The sequence below is a fragment of the Bubalus kerabau genome, chromosome 10, assembly GCF_029407905.1.
Source record: "Bubalus kerabau isolate K-KA32 ecotype Philippines breed swamp buffalo chromosome 10, PCC_UOA_SB_1v2, whole genome shotgun sequence".
Classification (NCBI taxonomy): Eukaryota; Metazoa; Chordata; class Mammalia; order Artiodactyla; family Bovidae; genus Bubalus; species Bubalus kerabau.
In genome coordinates, this window is record NC_073633.1 from 72,730,365 (window position 1) to 72,754,876 (window position 24,512).

General features: G+C 41.0%; 1 protein-coding gene across 5 annotated transcripts in view; it reads left to right on the top strand.

Annotated features, from left to right (window-relative positions):
• The window catches only part of FBXO34 (F-box protein 34), an 81,544-nt gene extending 57,332 nt beyond the window's left edge, over positions 1-24,212 (top strand). For 4 of the 5 annotated variants that reach the window (XM_055538130.1, XM_055538131.1, XM_055538133.1 and 1 more), the window contains one exon: positions 20,958-24,212. In XM_055538130.1, coding sequence (XP_055394105.1) covers positions 20,958-23,109 — 2,152 coding nt within the window. In that variant the 3' untranslated portion in view covers positions 23,110-24,212. Of the gene's footprint in view, positions 1-12,256; positions 12,384-20,957 lie in introns of all 5 variants that reach the window. The other variant, XM_055538134.1, reaches the window with a different exon arrangement.
• Positions 24,213-24,512: the final 300 nt, after the last annotated feature.

Consider the following 24,512-nt stretch of genomic DNA (forward strand, 5'->3'; position numbering starts at 1 on the left):
TTACCCTTTAAAAAATGATTGTATTTCTTTTTGGCTCTGCTGGGTCTTTGTTGCTTTGCACGGGCTTTCTCTAATTGTGGCCAGCGGGGCTTCTCTTCCTTGAGGTGCGTGGGCTGCTTATGGCGGTGGCTTCTTCTGGTGCAGGACACAGGCTGTAGGGTGCTCCAGCTTCAGTCGTTTCAGCTCCTGGGCTCTAGAGCGAGTCTTTGTCGTTGTGGCACATGGGCTTAGTTGCTCCTTGGCACGGGAATCTTCCTGGATCAGGGATCAAACCTGTGTCCCCTGCATTGGTAGGTGGATTCTTATCCACTGGGTTACCAGGGAAGCCCAGAAATAATTGAACATTCAAATTAGAGACTGGAAATGGTTCCGTACTTGTGAAATGGAAGAAAATTCACCAAAGGTGAATTTTTTAGGTTTAGGATTGGTGAAAATCCTCAAAGTTAAGGGGCCTTCTCTCTTTATGCCCCTCTAGAAAGTAGCAGTTTGAGTGCATCACCAGCGTTGCCCGTCTGGATGATGGGCCAGCCTTTTTTGTAGTTTTAATCAAATCACTGTGGTATATACTTACAAATATATTAATAGTTTTTCCTATGCTGCTATCATCCTCTTTTTCACTGTATAACTTCTGGTCTTGGGAGCAGTATCTTGTAAATTTGAAGAACGTATGAATACCATCCAAAGGAAGAAATTTATTGAGGCCCTTCAGTATGAGTAGAATTGAAAATTTTTTTACATTGTAATGTAATTAAATATATATGAACAAAACTAGTAAACTTTGTATGCTTCTCGATTTACACAACTATCAAGAGAAAATAGGTGCATGATGTATACAATACTTCAGTATTGTTTTGATGTTACTTTGAATAAAGTTTGGAAGCTAAATCGACACATGCAGTACAAATGCTGACATTCAGTCTGAGATTCTTTTGTGTTTGTCAGGTTTTAAAGATGTGGTTACTCACACACTACTTTTTCTCCATTTGAACTGCTGTTTAAACCTTTGTTAACATTATTTGGCTTTCATTTTGAATTAGAGTTTCAAACATGGGGGCATATCTGTAGGTATTAAATAATTATTTTCCAAGCGAATTCAGGAACTGAAGAATATTCTATTTAATCATGCATTAGTGTTTTAATATTTTTCTCACATAAACATTCCTCTCAGTAAAAGTAAGAATTAGAGTGAATATTATCCTCCATGATGACATTCAGTGTTGTGTGCAACACTGAATAGAGGGTTTGTTTTTTTTTTTTTTTAAAGAAAACGAAGTGTTGACTTTTTATTTATTTCCGGCTGCGCTGGGTGTTTGTTGCTGCACACAGGCTTTCTCTAGCGGCCACTCTTGGTTGTGGTGCGAGGTCTTCTCACTGCGGTGGCTTCTCTTGCTGCAGAGCACGGGCTCTAGGTGTGTGGGCTTAGTTGCCTCTCGGCACGTGGAATCTTCCCACACCAGGAATCAAACCCGTGTCCCCCTGCATTGGCAGGCCGATTACTAAGCGCTGGACCACCAGGGAAGTCCTGAATAGGCTGATTTTAAAGTGTCTACTCTCTTCCCTTGTAGCTCAGTCGGTAAAGAGTCTGCCTGCAATGCAGGAGACCCGGGTTCGATCCCTGGGTCGAGAAGATCCCCCTGGAGAAGGAAATGGCAACTCACTCTAGTTGTTGCCTAGAGAATCCCACGGACAGAGGAGCTTGGCAGGCTACAGTCCGTGGGGTTGCAAGAGTTGCACACAGCTTAGCGGCTAAACCACCACCACCAAAGTGTCTACTTATATTTGAACCTGGTCTTAGCACTGTCATCTCTCCCAGGTGACGCATGTTAGCTTTTGGTTTGTTCCTGGGAAATTTTTAATTCTTTGCTAATCACTGTAGAAGATGTTTTGGATACAGAGCTTTTTTCGATTGTCTTAAAACTGGGAGGGAAGTTTAATACAAGATGTTTAATACAAGATGGGACTGAGTGTCAGTTCCTGAAGTAAAACATATTGAAGAATGTTTTCATAAAGAGAACTTGGTGAGCCTCTTTATTTATTTAAATCTTTTATAACTTAAAATACGATGTTTTAAATTTTTAGCGTATCAGAAGATGTTGACCCCTGAAATAATGACTACATCACTACTGTGATCTTGAGCAGGTTTCAGTTTCTGGGCTTTTATCTCCTTTTTGGCACAGTGGTTGCAGGCTGTTAACTACAAAAACACGGAGGAATATGAAGTTTGTGGTGACGTGAGGACCTCAAGGGGATAGGTAGGCATGCAGAGATTGGGGAGAAAGGAGCAGCTGGCACAAAGGCCCCAACTTGCAAATAAGCTGAGGAACAGAAAGAGGGCTAAGTGAGATCTTTATGAAAGTGCTTTGTAGATACAAAACATTCCTTGCAGCTCAGGTGCAGTTACGTTTAGGAAAGATGTTTGTTTTCTTTTTCCAATGGACTGGTTTGTTAGCTACAGGGCCGTCTTGCCTAGCGAGTAGGATCCTGCTTTGAGGATCCTACTTTGAGGATCCTGCTTTGAGGATGGAAAGCAAGAATTATACCCATGAGTCACAAATTCTAGCAGTTTGTGAATTAGGATTACTGTTATGTTATTGTACTAATAATCTTGTATATAAGATTGGGCAATAGGACAGAGGAATAAGCTTGTTAATAAAAATTTAGGGGAGAGAGTTTTGTTTGGCTTTGCTGTTTGGTATCTGTAGTTTTGCATCTATTTAACCCAGCACTGAAATCTGATCAGGTTTTCCTTTGTGGTTGTTTTGTTAATAATTGAAGTACCTCACGGTTCTGGGTGTGAATTCTGCATACTTTATATAATTAATTTAGAACCAGGGAAGTTAGGGCTTTCTACTGAAGTAATTAAATCATTATGGTGTTTTTTTAGTGCAAGTTATATATATTTCTGTGTAAGTTATGTATATAATATATATATATTATATACTTTGTGTAAGTTACATATATAATATATATACTTATATTTCTGTGTAAGTTATGTGTATAATATATATATGTAATATATATATAATATATATACTTTCTGTGTAAGTTACGTATATAATATATATACACAGAATAACCAAAACATTATAATAGGACATAGTTTATGCTTTTATATACCTTACAGATGGAAGTTTAAAAATTTTCTTTGTGTCCTCTTTCTAGTTTGGATGTGCAGGAGCCTGTTTATCATCAGTTTTGTTAACACTGATATTGTTTTTTTTTTAATCTATAAGTAAACATGTCTTTAGGATAGCTGTGTTTAATATCCTAAAGAATCATGTGGAGACTTCACAGTGTTTCTTACCGAAACTTAGAATCTATATATTTTAGTATTTAAAGGATGCGGCTGGGGCTTTGAAAATGAGACAGAGGTTGCCTAACTCATAGCTGAATACCTGCATATCTAGATTGTTCTGTTCTGGAGGTTCTTAGTAACATGGAAGTTTTTATTGTAGCTAAAGTGACAGTATGTGGAAATGTGTGTGCATGGCTGGTGAGCAGGATTTTCTTTAAAAGCTGATACTGCATAGGAATGTCTTAGGTAACTAGAGCGCTGGAAAAATGCTGCTGCTCAAGCCCAAGTGCTTTTTGTTTTGCAGAAAACTGACCATGGGCTGGAGAGCCTCTGAGTCTCCACATCACACACCTCCCATCTCTGAGAGAGCAGGGCGCTAGATCAGGAAATGATGGGTGGAGCTGCTTAGTTGCATCAACTTCCTGGGCTGCCCAAGCATTGATTAGTCAGACACTCCTAATGTTCCAGGATCAGCTGGCTTCTTTTAAGTCCTCAGGCTTGACATTCATGCTTGTGAAAACGCTTGCCATGTGCAGGGCACTTTGCTGCATGCTCTATAAGAGATACAGAAAGGAGTAAGATTATTCTTACCTTTCAGGAGCTTTACAGTGTAGTAGGGGAGATGAAGACAAGGTAGTCACGGTAAGTGACCCAGGAGAGTATTCTGAGAATTCAGACAAGGCTTATAGTAACGTTGATGGGTAGGGCTGGCGCTGAGGATGAGACCTAGGCAGGGAGGGACCCAGTTCCGTTTCAGTAGTTCCTGTGGTTAAAGAGTGATAAAGATATTGACAAGTGGGGAAGAAAGGTCAGATGGCTACTGTGAAGGTGAAGGCAAAGGAGGAGGAGGAACCAAAGGAGCAGCTATTTAATCATAAGCCCTGAGATTTCCCCAAAATTCTGTCCAAAATTGTTTTTGTGGATATTCTGGCACTTTTCTGGGGCAGAGAACTCAGACCTTTTCTCAGATTCTGAAAAGGATCCAGGTTCCAAGAAATTTGAGAATCACTGTGCTGAGTTTTCAACCTTAGATGACTGAGAAGATGTTGAGGCTTTGTAGAGAAACAAGGAGATCATGTGGCACAACTTTTCTTGTGGGAGGTAAGGTGGAATTTGGGGCTTATTTCTGAGATTATGAAATAGTCCCCTGAGTGGGGAGGTTGCCTTGTCAAACTGAGTGTCCCACCTAGCAAGTTAGATGGATCCATTAATGATCTGGTACAACCCCTAAGGGCAGGTGTTTTCATTCAAAGGAGTTCCTTAACATTATTTCCCCCTGTATTTGGAGTCCAGATTGATGAAGATGTGGGAGACGAGGATGCTACTGTAGAAGAATTCTGGCATTTTTCTTGGAATTCCTTTGTGTAAAGTGATCTGTACTTGACCCAATGAGGGATTTATAAAATTTCAGACAGGGATATACTGTTAAGGAGTTGATGGTATGTAATGCTTTTTCTTTGGCTTTTTGTTCAGCTTGGATCTGTGTATGTTCAGTTATCTTTGGGTCTTTGATTCTTTCCTGGGCAAGAGAAACATTTCTATTAAAATGAACTTAAAGTGACTGTTGTCTGTGACAGTTGTAAATATACTGTACTTGTAATTAGGAACCTCTGTACAGACCATTTAGTGACTTGTAGACAAATCATTTGATTGTTTTACTAATTGTTATATAAATATATGTGTATATACACATACATGGCCTCATATAAAATATTATGAAGCACATTTTAAAAATGACCCAGCAGGAGTTCCCTGGCAGCCCAGAGGTTAGGGCTTTGTGCTTCCACTGCAGAGGGCACAGGTTTGATCCCTGGTCAGAGAACTAAGATCCTCACATGCCACGTGGCAAAGCGCCCCCCCAAAAAAATGACCTAGCATTTAGTATTTGTTATACTTAGTTGGTCAGCTTCCACACGGTTAGCTTCCACATTTGTGAAATGGAAATAATAAATAATAATAGTAATTTTATGTATCTCATAAAATTGTCCTGAAGATGAAATTAATACATATACATACATAATCAAACTCCATAGTTTACAGCTTAAGTACTCAGTAAATATCAATGGTTACATTATTAATAATATTAATATTTTAATATTAATAATATAATTTCCCCCTTCCCCATGAGTGAATGTAGAGGGTGACTGTTGTTAGAAGAGAATTTGCAATAAGATATCTTTAAATAGCAAAATTTCATATGTATTTATTTAAATGTTTATATTTTTCTTTAAAGTTGTGAAAGTTAAGAGCATTTTTTGCGAGGCAGATTCAGGCATTAAGCTGCACATTTAGGTTACAGAATGAGGGCCTGGAAGCCATATTCGTTTGAGAAATGAGTTGCTTGGTCTTGACCACTGTTGTCTTTCAGTTCTCTTTTGACTGCCTGTGTGTTTGTCTCTCTTGTCTTATCTTTTTTGTGCCTTCTGGTTTATTTCCTGTTCAGTTTTCAGTAAAGGGCGTGAAGAACTTCTGTTGGTTGGTGCCCGGGGTCTGAACCCGGAAGGAGTACTGCATCAAACAGCCTGGGGCTTATCTGGGCCGGACTTAACAATAATCCCTGCAGAGCTCCCTAACCAGGGAACCTGTGAATTCCAGTTTTCTCCCTCTAAATCAGAGGGTATGCAGTTCAACTGTGTGTGCATAATGGACATTTCTGGACTTATCCATCCATCGTTTTCAGATGCTTCCATTTATTTATTTCTCCTTTTAAAAAACCAGTAATTCTGAGAATATTTAGTTAGGTAACAAATACAGAGATGGTTGGATGGCATCACTGACTCAACGGACATGAGTTTGAGTAAGCTCCAGGAGTTAGTGATGGACAGGGAAGCCTGGTGTGCTGCAGTCCATGGGGTTGCAAAGAGTCAGATGACTGAGTGACTGAACTGAACAAATACAGAAATAATAGAATGATAAACCCCACTTTGCTATTGCTCAATAGCAATAATTTCAATAATTTTTCATCTAATTGCCAATCTTGCTTTATCTGTACTCTAAACCACTTCTCCACCTTTTTTTTTTTTTAATGTGGACCATTTTAAAAGTCTTTATTGAATTTGTTATAATATTGCTTCTGTGTTTGTGTTATTTTTTTGGCTCTGCACCCCCTGCATTGGAAGTCAAAGTCTTAACCACCAGACCACCAAGGAATTCCTTCTCCCATGTTGTTTTGAAAACATATCATTTAAGCTTAAAAGTTTTTAGGATGTATATCTAAGGGATGAGGACTTAAAATTACATACATACATGCACACATATATATTAACTTTTTCTGTCTCCTGTATTTCCTCTGAGACCAGTGCTAAAGAATAGAACTGAATTTTTTTTAAGTGTCTTTTTTCCCCCATCAGGAGTATGTAATGTCTGGTTGTATTTCAGTTTCGTGATGTTAGCAGCTACTGATAATCATTGCCTAGATCCATTAATTCAGTAAAATTTGGAAAATCATGATATCTATCATTCCTTCTGTTTATTTTGAATCAAAACCTGTCAGGAAATAAAATTTTACTTAATGCATTTAATGAATTAAATATTTTATTTTGAATTAATATTCTCTTTCTCTGACTTTGTAGCAGTGATTAAATATAGTACATGATTTGGTGTTGAGATGTTCTATATGCTGTGTAGGGTAGCTGATTACTTCAGGATGACTTCAGACCCACCTAGTTCATCAGCTTATGAAATTGTCTTAGATTGCTTACTGGTGGTTATTTCCTAGCAAGAAATAATTATCAGGGATAAATATGCCTTGTAATTAGTGTGTACTTGCCTACTTGTATATTATTAATTGCTGTTTTAAAGTCTTATTTGCTTATATAAGTCATTTCTTTTAATGAGCTTATACAATTAATTAAAAAAGTCATTTCTGGGCAAAAAAATATGATTGATTAAAAATCATTTCTGGGTCAAAAATATGTCTGCTTAGTGTAGTTAACTGTGGGATAACTTACTGAAGACCTTAGTTTCAAAATTGTGCTTTTTTTTTTTTTTTTTTTTTTGGTAAACTTGTAGAAGGGAGACTTGGAAGGTGATATGATATTGTTGAGTTTTGTAGTTTACAGTAAGTCCTATTTCTTAACCTGCATTTTTACATTTGAGTATTATTCACTGGGTTGTGGGGCCCACTTGATATCTTTGATGACCTTCCAGATATTCCTGTTAATATGTATTATATGAGTATTTTTGTTTGTTTATGGAAAGAATTAATTTGTTTAGAAAAACCCGGTCACGTCTTTGGTATTTCATTTAAAGCAAGAAGCTGAAACTGGTGAACTGGAGAGTGATTGATCAATCTCAGGCCTAGTGGTCGGAGCAGCTCACAGAGAAGTTAATGACAGTATCTGTGGTGGGGTTAATAGGAGTGACTTTCTTCAGTGAGTCTAAAAGTGACCAGATAACTAATACATTAGAGAACTAATACATTCTTACTGACTATCTTCTTTACTCTCTTCACATCTTGTCAAGCTCAGTGCTCCTCAGGTGAGCTGAATTTGAATTCCCTTTCTAATCATAGCTGATAAGTGTAATTGAATTTATTCTTCATATATATGTGCAGTGGGGGAAAAAACCTGATTTTTTCAATAGTATTCCAGATGGATCTTTAGTAAGTTAATTTTTAGGTAATGCTTTAGAAAATAATAGTATAATAAATCGTTTTAACAAATAGCAGTTTTGTTTTCTGAGACACTTGCCACACATTCTTCTTGCCGCTAGTATCGTGTTGAATCCAGCAGGCTATGGCCATCCAGTTGCGGTGCCTGTGCAGTAGGGACGGATGTTACATCCTCTCTCTGGTTTCCAGATTCAGGCTGTATAATGTAGAACACATCATTCAAATCCAACGAACATTTTTTCAGTAAAATTCTAGGGCAGTAGTGGTATACCAGGTAGACAAGGGTCCCTGTCCTTGGGGGCTTACATCTTAGTGAAATTATATCCACAGAGTTCCCTAGGTCGAATTCTATATAAACTTGTCCTTTGCCCAGTTGTGTGAACAGGTCCGAAGCTGCTTTTTGAGGAAGGTCAAAGAAAGTACTTTTGCATAGAGAGTAGCCAGGTTTAAAAATTTCACAGCACAATGTTATTTTTGCTGGCTGCCTTTGGTATATAGAAAATAATGGAGCTTCTTTCACTAAACAAGATCTGCTCGTGATTTCTGCCTATTGCTGCTGCTGCTAGGTCGCTTCAGTCGTGTCCGACTCTGTGTGACCCCATAGGCGACAGCCCATCAGGCTCCCCGTCCCTGGGATTCTCCAGGCAAGAACACTGGAGTGGGTTGCCATTTCCTTCTCCAGTGCATGAAAGTGAAAAGTGAAAGGGAAGTTGCTCAGTCGTGTCTGACTCTTTGAGACCCCATGGACTGCAGCCTACCAGGCTCCTCTGCCCATGGGATTTTCCAGGCAAGAGCACTGGAGTGGGTTGCCATTGCCTTCTCCAATGCATGCAAGTGAAAAGTGAAAGTGAAGTCGCTCAGTTGTGTCCAACTCTTCGCGACCCCATGGACTGCAGCCTGCCAGGCTCCTCCATCCATAGGATTTTCCAGGCAAGAGTACTGGAGTTTCTTAGTTTAGATTTTCTGTAATAATATATTTTTTTCTCTTCTCTCCTCTGCCCACCTTTAGTGTTGGCTAGTAGGATTAAAAGTTACCCTGATACTGTTTGGTTGATCATTAGCTACTTCCAGGCCTTTGGAAGGTAGCTAAATGTAAACATGATTACTTTGTGTACTCAAAGAAAAGTTTTATATGAGATGTGTTACCAGATCAGATCAGATCAATCGCTCAGTCGTGTCCGACTCTTTGCGACCCCATGAATCGCAGCACGCCAGGCCTCCCTGTCCATCACCAACTCCCGGAGTTCACTCAGACTCACGTCCATCGAGTCAGCGATGCCATCCAGCCATCTCATCCTCTGTCGTCCCCTTCTCCTCCTGCCCCCAATCCTTCCCAGCATCAGAGTCTTTTCCAATGAGTCAACTCTTCCCATGAGGTGGTCAAAGTACTGGAGTTTCCGCTTTAACATCATTCCTTTCAAAGAAATCCCAGGGCTGATCTCCTTCAGAATGGACTGGTTGGATCTCCTTGCAGTCCAAGGGACTCTGAAGAGTCTTCTCCAACACCACAGTTCAAAAGCACAACTACATAAAACCCAGTATGTGATTTTTGTCGTAACATAACAATTTGGTCTCCTCAGTGCCTAACAATTGGCTTTCTGTAGTGTAGATTTCTCACATTTCCCTTTGGAAAAATACTCATTTTTCACTTCAATATTTAAACCGGCTGTGATAAGCTCCAATAACGGCCACAAAGCAACTTTCTCTGTTTTCTATTGATCATAAACTTCATTTCTTTACATGTGGTAATTCTTAAACCTTGAGCACCCAGTGAAGACTGCTACTGCAGTCTTGATTCAACGAATTATCCGGGATGTGGTAGAAGGAGGACTAAACAGCTGGGCAGGACTGAGGTCTAGGTGGCTTTCTTTGATAAACACTGGAGGTCAAGTCATCCCCTCCCTGCTTTCACCTCCACCCAGGATTGCTGACAAGAATCTTACATTTGTCTTCATCGATAATGGAAGCAAACTATTTTGCTTGATGCTTTAGTGTTTGTTATCCTGAATTTTTACCTTTTCCCTCCTTCCTGAGGGATAAACCATTTTTAAATTTAGTGGTTTAGTATATAGAAATAGATAGTTAATAAGGACTTACTATATAACACAGGAACCTCTTCTTAATACTCTGTAATGACCAAAATGGGAAAAGAACCTAAAAAAGAGTAGATACATGTGTATGTCTAACTGGTATACTTTGCTATACAGTAGAACTAAAGCAACATTGTAGATCAGCTGTACTTTAATAAAAATTAAAAATAAAATTGAGTTGCTTATAACAGTGTTATCGGGCCAACCTGTGCCCAGTGGGCTGTTAGGTTGCTCGGCTCAAGACTGAGGCTCAGGATGGAGTGGTGTGAGTACACTGGCAGACAGGCACAGTGTGGGCGCTGCATTTACACTTGAGAATTAGTTGCTGTTCTGATTTATTTTCCTATGAAATGTTATTTGGCTACTAATGGGTTTTTAAACTGTGTTCATGACTGGCCTTTGACTCTCTAACATTTATTCCCTAAAGAAGATGACATCCTTATGTCCAAGTTACATTTTAATCAAAATAGGACACATGTTAAAGCTCTGATTATTTCTTTGAATATACTACATATGCAAATGATGTAAAAAATTGCTATTGCCTTAAAAATATAAATTCACATAAAATATGTATGAAAGAATGATTGGTTTCAGAGTTTTAAAAAAGCACTAGCACATTCAAAGAAGGAACAATTTTCTATGTAAAAAAATAGAAGTCTTCCTTTGTTTTCTTTAAGAAATACTGGAATTAGGAAAAATAAGTATAATATTAAAAGACAATAAAAGATTTTTCCATTAAATTATACACTAGTAACCATCCAGTCCTTCCAAGAGAAGTTCAAAGTTCCCATGAAATGACTCTAGACAGTATTACTTTTAAAAAAAGGAGTGAACACCCTCCTGAAAAAAAGCCAGTCCCAAATATTTTGGCACTCAGTTTGAGAAATATGGTCTTTTCTGTGTTAGAGTTTGTTCTGTTTGTTGTTAAGATACACTGAGAGTTGGATGCATTCAGTCAAGGCTTAGAGGTTAGTGGGAGTCTATTTTTATGTCTCTGCCTGTATTCACACCCTCCTGATCTTGGCATTTTTTTCTGCTTCTTAGCCATAGAAGCAGTTCTACATACTTGTAGGTTAGTGTGGCTTCTTATGACACATCTGCTTAAATTATCACTGTTCTGAGTAGAAGTTTTATGTGGCACTTAAGAAAAACTGATCCCAATTTGAAAGATAGAAGCTCTTTGAATAGATGCTGTCAGATTATTTAATTTTGTGTCATAATTGAACCTAGGTTTTTAATTTTTGTAGCAAAAAATATATATATCTAAGAGACTTATCTAATTCTGATCTTAATTCTACTACTATCTACCTGTGGGCTTCAAAAGCCATTTTAGTACTTTGCTGAAGCAGCTATTCTTTCTGTAATGGTCCAGTGAAGAAGGCCATCATAATAAGATGTTCTCTGGAAGCATTTACATTTTTAAAGAACAGTGATTTACTTACTGTCTACTTTTTTTCATCCTCTAAAGGAAAACATACTTTTTTATTCCTCTAGTCTTTTGTAAATAAAGAGTAGCTCCTATTATACTGATAAATGACTCCTCTTTGGAATTAGCATTCCTGAAACTTTAATAAGTAGAAAGAAACAGGAAACGCCCTATCTTCCAACCAGATTAGGTAGGCAAGGCCACAAACTAAAAGCGACAAGTTAGAAAACAGGCCTTTGATGTCAGGCTTCCTTTTAGCACTAAGCCTCTTAGCACTAAGAGAAATCTCGTTCTTTTCCTCACTCTACTCCAATATTGCCATTTGATTTCCTCATTGATCAAGTTCGCTTCTCTGTAGACTAGTTAGTGTGATTCTTTAGACTCTAACATTTGTCTAGGCATTCCTCGCCCCGCCCCCCTCCAAGCAAAGTTAAATACTCTTCCGTGGCTTCATTTTCAGATTGTACAGTATGTTTGGGTTAGAGTTTTTTCCAGCTTTTTTGAGCTGAAATCAGAAATTGAATTGATAAAGAATACTGGAATTACTTGAAAGAAAGATTTTGGCCTTTACTGGAGGAGGAAAGTTGTTCAAGTTTTAATTGATTCATTGTTATATCTCACTTTATTCCTGGAAAGGACTTAAGGTAACAGTTGTGTACAAAGATCATTTACAGCCAGACTTCATGAGAGAGTTGCAAACATTCACTTTTTCACCTGCCATTCACTCCATGAATTTCTGACTCTCTTCTGTTCATCTGCTGCAGGTCCTCTCAGCAGAGCACCCAGGGATCTCCATCACTAACTGGACTCATTTTTTTTTTTCTGCTGCACAGCGTGGCTTGTTGGATCTTAGTTCCCTGACCATGGATTGAACCCCAGCCCCCAGAAGTGAGAACACAGAGTCCTAGCCATTGGACAGCCAGGGAAGTCCCCTGGAAAAAATTCTTTATATGGCCTTGGGTAAAGTGTGTGATTGCTCTTTACTTTTATGTGCATTTTTTCTGATTATAATAGTAAGATATGCAGTATATACTCGTGAAAATTCTGGAAAAAGACATCATAATCTCTGTCCAGAAAACTTCATCCTCGTTGAATTTCTGTTGCAACTGTCTTGTTCCTTTCCTCTTGTTTCTCTTGGCCAGACTTGGATGCGGCATTTCTTAAAACTGAACTTATCTTTTCCCCTGCTCCATACTAACAGCCCACCTGCTTTTGTCGCTGTCTCACTAAAAGGTGCCACTCTTTATCAGGTTGCTGTAGCCATGAGGAGCCATCCTTGACTCCTTTCCTCAACCTCCATTTATAATCAGTCACTAAATAAAATCGTGCCTGTTTTTCATTTCTAATCCATTTACTTTTGTCTCTCCATCTTAGCTGGGATGCTGATTATTTCTCACCTGCCTCAGTTTCCCAAAAAGCATCATCTAACTTTTGAACTCCTAGGACTTTTATCTTCCTTCATGGCTTTTCTGGCCCGTTTCTGTGCCCTCGAGACTAAACTTGGTGCTGATGGTCCCTCTCCTCCTTTCACACACTCCTTCCTTCTCTGTCCTCTCCTCCACCTTCTTCCCTCATGGACTCTCACAGCACCTGTACTGTCCCTTTTAACACATATCACACTGTATATTGTAATTGCCTATTTGATTTTACTGTCTCCTTAAACCTGGGTTCGCTCCCTGGGCTAGGAAGATCCCCTGGAGAAGGAAATGGCAACCCACTCCAGTATTCTTGCCTGGAGAATCCCATGGGCAGAGGAGCCTGGCAGGCCCCAGTCCATTGGGTTGCAAGAGTTGGACATGACTTAGTGACTAAACCAACCAAGGGCAGTAACTGTGTCTTACTCATAATTGCACCACTAAAGTCCAGCCCAGAGTGTTTATTAATAAATTTTTGATAATAAATGGATAGAAAGAAGTGGGTGGCAGTTAGTATGAAAAAAGTTTGAAGCTGTATCCTTAGTTTTATGGCTCTGCCTAACTTAAAATTTGTATCTTAGGTGATAATTTTGGCTTTAATCTACGTGGTCCTGTGTTAATGGTCTGTGAACAAGCTTCCAAAGTTTGAATTATGAAAGGGCAAGGCAGGAGTGGGCTCCATGACCTTGCATCTCATTGATGCAAGGGGTTAGGCTTTGTAGAGAGAAAATATGGCAGCTAAAACTAGGCAGTTGTGTAAGGGATGAACAAGAAGAGGAAGCCGTTTTTAGTGACTTGGTGATTGGATGGGAGGGGGAATCGAAGTGATTTCAACTTTTCTGGCATGGTTGACTAGGTACTTGGTGTTGTCATTAAGTAGTCACTTTGATGTCTGAGGTTCTTTTTGACATCCAGGTGAGGATGTCTGTTAGGCGTGTCGCAGCATATGAAGCTTGGGAGAGCATACCACTGGAGCGTCATGAGTCTGTGGTCATTAAAACTGTGAGGTCACTTAAATATATAGCTTAAGAGTAATAATGGTCTAGGGAAAGAACTCTGAGGAATACATCAGTGTTTAAAGACTGGAGAAGAAAAGCAGAGAGCTGGAAAAGCAGTGCAAAGAAACTGAGGAGTTGGAGTTAGACAGAAATTTGGCAATAAAATGGCCATTGACTTGTGTGTGTGTGTTTTAAAGAGAATAAAAAGTAAGAAGATGGGTCTGTCCTGAAGATTAGATGCTTCAGTGTGGACTGAATGGTGTTGGGCAGTTCCACCTCACGCCTGTCAGTAGCCCAGCCCCCCCAGCCCAAACCAGAACCCCACTGACACTCTTAGATCTAACACATGACTGACCTTTAAATTCTCTTTCAAATTAAATCTAAGGTTAAAAACAGATTCTTGGCCCAGTCCCAGAAATTCTGATTCAACGGGCACAGGGATCTTAATTTTTTTCAAGGACATTTCTGAGCATCTGACAAACACTCATGTGTGGGTAGGTGCTATAACCCACATTTTACTTAATTGCAAGGAATCAGGAGTTTATTGTGGTGAACTTTTAAAATACAGTTGTGTGAAGAGATTGGCAACCATGGAAATCTGACTGGAGCTTTCTGCAGTGCCTGTCTGTATTTAAGAGTGTGAGATGGGGTGGGGGGTGGGCAAAGTGTCGCTGTCTGATGTAATCTCTCAGAGATGTAAAATTTTTATTTTATGGATTTTTGCAGTAGATGCCCTTATCATCCTCATGCTTCAAAACTGATTTCAACCGAACCTCTCAATTTTTGCAAGTTTCTCTGAGTCTTGCCAGCGTTTTACTGTCTCAGGGCCTTCAAGCCCAGCAAAGGAAGGACAAGTGGTTAATACCTCAGCCATCCTTCAACCAGTGGAGGACTTCAGCCTGTGCCCAAAGGTTCTACTTCCTTCGGGGGTCCCACAGAATCACCATTTACTCTCCAACAGTCACCCTGGTTGCATCAAATGACCTTACTGGCTTTTTTCCTTTACTGTTGGACCTTTCGTCACTCCTGTTCGGTGGGATCATCTACTTTAATCCTACTAAAACCTTGTCTATTAGTAATGTGTTAGTTGAGCTGACTTTGCAGGTTAATATACACAAACAAAAGCCTTCTGTAATCACATTAGTTTCTTCCAAATGTCGCTGTCTATCAATAATAGCACCTAAAATACTGTGTGGGGGAGGAAGGCGAAGAGAACACAACGTGCAGTGCAGAATGGCACACACATTGCTGAAGTTTAAATCTATTCACAGGCATTCTGTAATGAGATCATTATGTGTGAATTAATTGGATTTTTCAACACCTCAATTTCTTACATTTTACATGGAAGGTATTGAAGAGAGATGAAAAACCAGAAAATTGTTGACACAGAGGGCACTAGGAATATGAGAGAGGCCTCTTATATTCATTTATTTTACTAATATATATATCTTCTTCTTGAGGAATACTGGGTAACTCCTTGTAAAACTGACTTATAGAATATAATGATTCTGTATTCCATAAAATATACAGCTGTTAAAAACGCTTCAGTGCACACAAGGAGGTGATCTCAACAGATGTAGGCTGTAATTGCCAAAGATCAGAAACAAGTCAGTCTGATCTGTTTCAGTTCAGTTCAGTTCAGTCGCTCAGTCATGTCCGACTCTTTGCGACCCCATGAATCGCAGCACGCCAGGCCTCCCTGTCCATCACCAACTCCCGGAGTTCACCCAGACTCACGTCCATCGAGTCAGTGATGCCATCCAGCCATCTCATCCTCTGGCGTCCCCTTCTCCTCCTGCCCCCAATCCCTCCCAGCATCAGAGTCTTTTCCAATGAGTCAACTCTTTGCATGAGGTGGCCAAAGTACTGGAGTTTCAGCTTTAGCATCATTCCTTCCAAAGAAATCCCAGGGCTGATCTCCTTCAGAACGGACTGGTTGGATCTCCTTGCAGTCCAAGGGACTCTCAAGAGTCTTCTCCAACACCACAGTTCAAAGGCATCAATTCTTCGGCACTCAGCCTTCTTCACAGTCCAACTCTCACATCCATACATGACCACAGGAAAAACCATAGCCTTAACTAGACGGACTTTTGTTGGCAAAGTAATGTCTCTGCTTTTGAATATGCTATCTAGGTTGGTCATAACTTTCCTTACAAGGGGTAAGTGTCTTTTAATTTCATGGCTGCAGTCACCATCTGCAGTGATTTTGGAGCCCAGAAAAATAAAAGTCTGACACTGTTTCCACTGTTTTCCCATCTATTTGCCATGAAGTGATGGGACCGGATGCCATGATCTTCGTTTTCTGAACGTTGAGCTTTAAGCCAACTTTTTCACTCTCCACTTTCACTTTCATCAAGAAGCTTTTGAGTTCCTCTTCACTTTCCGCCATAAGGGTGGTGTCATCTGCATATCTGAGGTTATTGATATTTCTCCCGGCAATCTTGATTCCAGCTTGTGTTTCTTCCAGTCCAGCGTTTCTCATGATGTACTCTGCATATAAGTTAAATAAACAGGGTGACAATATACAGCCTTGACATACTCCTTTTCCTATTTGGAACCATGTTGTTCCGTGTCCAGTTCTAACTGTTGCTTCCTGACCTGCAAACAGATTTCTCAAGAGGCAGATCAGGTGGTCTGGTATTCCCATCTCTTTCAGAATTTTCCAGTTTATTGTGATCCTCACAGTCAAAGGCTTTGGCATAGTCAATAAAGCAGACATAGATGTTTTTCTGGAACTCTCTTGCTTTTTCCATGATCCAGTGGATTTTGGCAATTTGATCTCTGGTTCCTCTACCTTTTCTAAAACCAGCTTGAACATCAGAAAGTTCACGGTTCATGTATTGCTGAAGCCTGGCTTGGAGAATTTTGAGCATTACTTTACTAGTGTGTGAGATGAGTGCAATTGTGCAGTAGTTTGAGCATTCTTTGGCATTGCCTTTCTTTGGGATTGGAATGAAAACTGACCTTTTCCAGTCCTGTGGCCACTGCTGAGTTTTCCAAATTTGCTGGCATATTGAGGGCAGCACTTTCAGAGCATCATCTTTCAGGATTTGAAATAGCTCAACTGGAATTCCATCACCTCCACTAGCTTTGTTTGTAGTGACGCTTCCTAAGGCCCACTTGACTTCACATTCCCGGATGTCTGGCTCTAGGTCAGTGATCACACCATAGTGATTATCTGGGTCGTGAAGATCTTTTTTGTACAGTTCTTCTGTGTATTCTTGCCACCTCTTCTTAATATCTTCTGCTTCTGTTAGGTCCATACCATTTCTGTCCTTTATCGAGCCCATCTTTGCATGAAATGTTCCCTTGGTATCTCTGATTTTCTTGAAGAGATCTTTAGTCTTTCCCATTCTGTTGTTTTCCTCTATTTCTTTGCATTGATCGCTGAGGAAGGCTTTCTTATCTCTTCTTGCTATTCTTTGGAACTCTGCATTCAGATGCTTATATCTTTCCTTTTCTCCTTTGCTTTTTGCTTCTCTTCTTTTCACAGCTATTTGTAAGGCCTCCCCAGACAGCCATTTTGCTTTTTTGCATTTCTTTTCCATGGGGATGGTCTTGATCCCTGTGTCCTGTACAATGTCACAAACCTCATTCCATAGTTCATCAGGCACTCTATCTATCAGATCTGGGCCCTTAAATCTATTTCTCACTTCCACTGTATAGTCATAAGGGATTTGATTTAGGTCATACCTAAATGGTCTAGTGGTTTTCCCTACTTTCTTCAATTTAATTCTGAATTTGGCAATAAGGAGTTCATGATCTGAGCCACAATCCGCTCCTGGTCTTGTTTTTGTTGACTGTATAGAACTTCTCCATCTTTGGCTGCAAAGAATATAATCAGTCTGATTTTGGTGTTGACCATCTGATGATGTCCATGTGTAGAGTCTTCTCTTGTGTTTTTGGAAGAGGGTGTTTGTTATGACCAGTGCATTTTCTTGGCAAAACTCTATTAGTCTTTGCCCTGCTTCATTCCATATTCCAAGGCCAAATTTGCCTGTTACTCCAGGTGTTTCTTGACTTCCTACTTTTGCATTCCAGTTCCCTATAATGAAAAGGACTCTTTTTTGGGTGTTAGTTCTAAAAGGTCTTGTAGGTCTTCAAAGAACCATTCAACTTCAGTTTCTTCAGCGTTACTGGTTGGGGCATAGACTTGGATTACTGTGATATTGAATGGTTTGCCTTGGAAAAGAACAAAGATCATTCTGTCGTTTTTGAGATTGCATCCAAGTACTGCATTTTGGACTCTTTTGTTGACCATGATGGCTACTCCATTTCTTCTGAGGGATTCCTGCCCGCAGTAGTAGATATAATGGTCATCTGAGTTAAATTCACCCATTCCAGTCCATTTCAGTTCACTGATTCCTAGAATGTCGACATTCACTCTTGCCATCTCTTGTTTGACCACTTCCAATTTGCCTTGATTCATGGACCTGACATTCCAATTTCCTATGCAATATTGCTCTTTACAGCATCGGACTTTGCTTCTATCACCAGTCACATCCACAGCTGGGTATTGTTTTGCTTTGGCTCCATCCCTTCGTTCTTTCTGGAGTTATTTCTCCACTGATCTGCAGTAGCATATTGGGCATCTACTGACCTGGGGAGTTTCTCTTTCAGTATCCTATCATTTTACCTTTTCATACTGTTCATGGGGTTCTCAAGGCAAGAATACTGAAGTGGTTTGCCATTGCCTTCTCCAGTGGACCACATTCTGTCAGATCTCTCCACCATGACCTGCCCATCTTGGGTTGCCCCACGGGCACAGCTTAATTTCATTGAGTTAGACAAGGCTGTGGTCCCAGTGTGATTAGATTGACTAGTTTTCTGTGAGTATGGTTTCAGTGTGTTTGCCCTTTGATGCCCTCTTGCAACACCTACCATCTTACTTGGGTTTCTCTTACCTTGGGTGTGGGGTATCTCTTCACGGCTGTTCCAGCAAAGCACAGCCGTTGCTCCTTACCTTGGATGAGGAGTATCTCCTCACCGCTGCCCTTCCTGACCTTCAACGTGGGATAGCTCCTCTAGGCCCTCCTGTGCCCGCGCAGCCACGGCTCCTTGGATGTGGGGTTGGTCCTCCCAGCAGCTGCCCTTGGTCTCTGGTGTGGGGTTGCTCCTCCCAGCCGCTGCCCCTGGCCTTGGGTGTGGGGTAGCTCCTCCTGGCTGCCGCCCCTGACCTCGGACCTGGGTAGCTCCTCTTGGCCGTTGCCCCTGACCTCGGACAAGGGGTAGCTCCTCCCGGCCGCCGCCCCTGACCTTGGACTTGGGTAGCTCCTCTCGGCCGTTCCTGCACCGTCTCAGCCTGGCACTCTCGGCCACTGCCCCTGACCTCGGACGTGGGGCAGCTTCTCTTGGCCGTGCTGTTTCAGGGGTATCTTTACTTTGTGTGCCTTAAATGTAAGGTTTCTCTTTACTTAGCTGGAAGATATTCATATCCATATTTCTTCTTTTAGCTGAGACTGGACTCTAGGAATTAAATTTGAAATGAAAGGTAAATCTGTTCTGGATAATCACTTTGATTCTTGATGGATAAAACTGCTATCTGAAAGCAATCACTATGAAGGCTGCCAGAGTGCATGCCTGGGTAACTGTTACAGAGTGAATGAGAAAGGGATGTGCCTGACTGTCCCATGTGTGTGTCTTAGACTGTATCCTGAGGAACAAGAGTGGGTTGAGAGCCTGCATGCTTAGACCTGTGAAAGCCCTTGCCTCACTCCCACCAATCTGTGACTGTGGGTGTTCATTTTGGGCTATAGGTTTATTTTGTCGGAGACCAGGCATCCCGACAAGACTTGTTTTTCTCAATCCAAGGTGTTCTGTGTAGCAGTGGGATATCTTGACATACAAACTAACAAAAATCATTAAATAATCTAGTATCCCAGTTCAGCTCAGTCATGTCCAACTCTTTGCAACCCAATGGACTGCAGCACGCCAGGCTTCCTTGTCCATCACCAACTCCCGGAGTTTACTCAAACTCATGTCCATTGAGTTGGTGATGCCATCCAACCATCTCATCCTCTGTAGTCCCTTTCTCCTTCCACCTTCGATCTTTCCCAGCATCAGGGTCTTTTCAAATGAGTCAGTTCTTCGCATCAGGTGGCCAAAGAATTGGAGTTTCAGCTTCACCATCAGTCCTTCCAATGAATATTCAGGACTGATTTCCTTTAGGATGGAGTGGTTGGATCTCCTTGCAGTTGAAGGGACTCTCAAGAGTCTTCTCCAACACCACAGTTCAAAAGCATCAATTCTTCGGCACTCAGCTTTCTTTAGAGTCCAATTCTCACATCCATACGTGACTACTGGAGAAATCATAGCTTTGACTAGACTAGTATCCCAATCCCTCAGTTAACATTTCAACTCAGACCCGGAAAGGAAGTGACTTACCCAAGGTAAAATCACCCTGTCTAGCTAATTAGTAATATGACAAGGACTAGAACATGTATCTCTGAATGTAATTATCTTTGTAATTTATAAAATGGTTCGCATCTCCACCCCTGCTCAGGGAACGAAACAGGAACTTTTTTCCTGAATCAGTGAATTAATGAAGATTGTGGACTTTGTATTTTATCTGCAGAAAATCTGACAGTTAAGAGCTTATACAGATAGTTAGTTATAGATGTCTAAAATATTCAACAGTAAGAATAGCTTAGAAAGCAATATAACAATTCTAATAGACTGTTTTGCAATCAATAAAATTCTAGTTATGGTGACTTAGAAAAGCATTAATATACCAGGGATTGTGGATGGATTTCTTTTATCCTATTGTTTCTTCTATACTGTGTCTTATACTTAAGTGTCTTTAGTAAGTTCAAATTTCTTTACATTTAAAGTACTAATTTTATGTATAGAATGTTAATTAATGCCGGTCTGAAATTCCTTTAGTCACTCAGTCTGAAATTTATTTTCCAGCATGTAAACCATGGAAAGTAGTTGTTTTTGCTTTTGTTATTCTTGATTTGTATATGAAAAACTAGTGGAAATGAGAATTGGTAGAGATTTAGTGAACTGAAAGATAATGTTTCTTTTACTTGCTAGAACCATGTGAGTATAAGTTTTTTTAAAAAAAGCTTTTCTAAAAATAAAATCAGACTGTTAATCAAATGTGTATTTCCTTCTTATAGAACCTCTGTTATGCACCTTAAGCCATACTGGAAACTCCAGAAGAAAGGGCAACCTTTGGAAATCAGCACGGGAACTCTGAGAATTCCTATGAGCCACCAACAGGCTATCAGTGATGAAGAATGCAAAGCTAGGTGTATGAAATCAAGTGTCTTTCCTTCAGCCTCTCTTGGTAAAGCATCATCTCGAAAGCCTTTTGGAATCCTTTCTCCAAATGTTCTGTGCAGTATGAGTGGGAAGAGTCCTGAAGAGAGCAGCTTGAATGTTAAAACCAAGAAGAATGCACCATCTGCAACAATCCACCAGGGTGAAGAAGGGGAAGGGCCGCTCGATATCTGGGCTGTTGTGAAACCGGGAAATACCAAGGAAAAGATAGCATTCTTTGCAGCCCACCAGTGCAGTAATAGAATAGGATCTATGAAAATAAAAAGCTCCTGGGATATTGATGGGAGAGCTACTAAAAGAAGGAAAAAATCAGGGGATCTTAAAAAAGCCAAGATACAGTTAGAAAGGATGAAGGAGGTCAACAGCAGATGCTACCAGCCTGAGCCTTTTGCATGTGGCATCGAGCATTGCTCTGTGCATTACGTGAGTGACGGCGGGGACGGCGTGTATGCCGGGAGGCCTCTCTCGGTCATACAGATGGTTGCCTTCCTCGAGCAAAGAGCAAGCGCTCTGCTAGCCAGTTGTGCAAAAACCTGCACTAACTCACCTGCTGTGGTGCGGTTTTCCGGGCAATCCAGAGGTGCACCCCCAAACCCCGAGCCTTTGTCCGCCCCAGGACCATGTGAAGAACCTGCAGAAAGGAGAAATCCTGAGGTTGGTGAAACACAGAGCGAGCCTGTCCGTGTCCTCGACATGGTAGCCAGGCTGGAGTCCGAGTGCCTGAAGCGGCAGAGCCAGCGGGAGCCCGGGAGCCTCTCGAGGAATAACAGCTTTCGCCGCAATGTGGGCCGCGTGCTGCTTGTGAATGGCACCCAGGCTGAGGAAAGCAAAGCAGACAAAGGCACCTTGGAGGTTCCTGACACTCAGGTGAAAACTGTGGGGTCTGTATCTGTGGGCTGCAGCCCCTTAAGAGCTGACCGTTGTTCTCCTCAGGGAGACCAGGCCTGGGACGGCGCGCCTCGAGGCTGCCCCTCGGTGCCGGCAGGCATGAGTTTGCACACAGACAGTGCGGAGTTCGAGCCAGATCAGCAGACGGCCATGAAAAGCGGCAACAGGCACGATGTGGAAATGACAGAGGAACTTGTTGGGCCACCTTTTCCTCCTCTCACCTGTCCCCAAGCCATTGAATTGCCCACAGATGCTGTTGATGGCATTAGTGAAGAGCTTGTGCCACTTGCTAACCAAAATCCTGATCAGCGCAAAAAAGAATCTTTGTGCATTAGCATCACTGTGTCCAAGGTAGAGAAAGACCAGCCTTCCAGTTCGGAGTCCTGTGAAGACCCACTTCCAGGGATGTTGTTTTTTTTGCCATCTGGTCAGCGCTTGTCAGGCCATTCCCAGTCAGATGAAAGCACAACAGAAGAGTCTTCCGAGGCCAGTCAGCTTGAAGAGGCTGCTGAAGGTGACAATGCATCTGAGGAAAAAAGCGTCTCGGTTGATTCATTTGTCCCACTGGCCTCTCCTGTGGAAAGTACATTACCAATGCTTGAGGCATCCAGCTGGAAGAAGCAGGTGTCACATGACTTTCTGGAGACCAGGTTTAAAATCCAACAGCTTTTAGAGCCTCAGCAGTATATGGCTTTTCTGCCCCACCACATCATGGTGAAAATCTTCAGGTTACTTCCTACTAAGAGTTTAGTGGCTCTTAAATGTACCTGCTGCTATTTCAAGTTTATCATTGAATATTACAATATCAGGCCAGCAGATTCTCGCTGGGTTCGGGATCCACGCTACAGAGAGGATCCGTGCAAGCAGTGCAAGAAAAAATATGTGAAAGGGGATGTGTCCCTGTGCCGGTGGCACCCCAAGCCCTACTGCCAGGCACTGCCCTACGGGCCGGGGTACTGGATGTGCTGCCACCGGTCCCAGAAGGGCTTCCCTGGCTGTAAGCTGGGGCTCCATGACAATCACTGGGTCCCCGCTTGCCATAGCTTTAATCGGGCAATCCATAAGAAAGCAAAAGGGACTGAAACTGAAGAGGAGTATTAAAATGTATGTGCGAGGCAGCAGACCGATTTCAAAGACTGCAAAACACCACCTAGATACACCGTTTCAGAGAGTGTTGCCTCTCAGAGTCATCACTCCTGGAGAATCTCTGCTACTCCGTCAGGACCGCCATTGCTCAGGCATCTTAAATCTCTGAATTTATGATCCGTATAAGAAAACTGGTCTCATCATTTTATGTGGTGCCTCACGTTTGATTCAGGGTTGTATCCCACGGTTTGATTCACCTGGCTGTGAATAACTATGCCTGTTTTCCCAAATCAAATCCTTGAGGACGAAGACTTGCCACCATCAAAAGAACATTCAGCAGAGTTCATCACAGACTATGCAGGCAGTCCCCGAAAAGGGGTTCCGAGAATGTTTCGAGCACTGGCCCCGTATTTGAAATAAGTGAATAGTGTTGTCCTATGAAAAGAATAGCAGTACTCTTGGATGAAAAGTATGCTTACAAAGGAAGTCAGGCACCTTACTTAGACCTTGTATGCTTGATCTGTGAGGTTGATGTTGTGATTGGAGATGGATTTCATGCCCTATGGCGTTTACAGTGTATATAATGGTTGTGTTTTCCTAGGGCTATGAAAGTGCACATTAAACCCGAGCGCCTTTACTTTAGATGAGTGCTTTTGGCCCCTCTGTAAATAACAACATTAAAATCCAGTTGTAAATAGTGGATGCAGACAGAACATAATCACCACAATGCAGCTAGGATAGTGTTGCAGCTACAATCGTGTGGGTTGGTTTTTTTGGGGGGGGGGGCGGTTGGGGGGGGGTCTCATCTCAAATTTGTACATCCTGTATAAAATATGAATGTTTCCCAAATAAACTATGAATGTTTTCTGTATAATATATGAATGTTTCTGAGAAGAAACTCTAAATAGTTAAGAGGTTAACCTGTTGAAAGGATACCAAATAATGGTTTAACTGGACAACCTTAAAAATTAGCATAGAGAACAATCTTTTGTTATATTTTAGTGATTCACCAAGAATGAGAGAATATTATATAGTCAGATTATAACATTTTTGTCTATTCTTTCTGTCTGGTTACAAATTTTTTTTAACTTCAATAAAAATATGCATCTTAAGTGGAACCTGAGTTTTGCAGATTTCTTTTTTGAGGTAATATTAGAGATATTGTAAACTCAGTCCCAAGACTTTTTTTTAAACATTGGGTTGTTGGGAGGGGGACAGAGAATTCTCTTCTACCACTGGAAAGAGGCCATCTTCACTTAACAGTATGAGCTGACATTTTTACAAACCTTTAACACTTCGCTTGCGTTCGTCTGCCCAGGACTGTCTGTTTCCTACTGGATGAGGCATTCTCATCTATGCATGATGAGTTAATTGTTTAGAAGTCAGTGAGGATATATTCAGACCTGTGTTCATGTAAT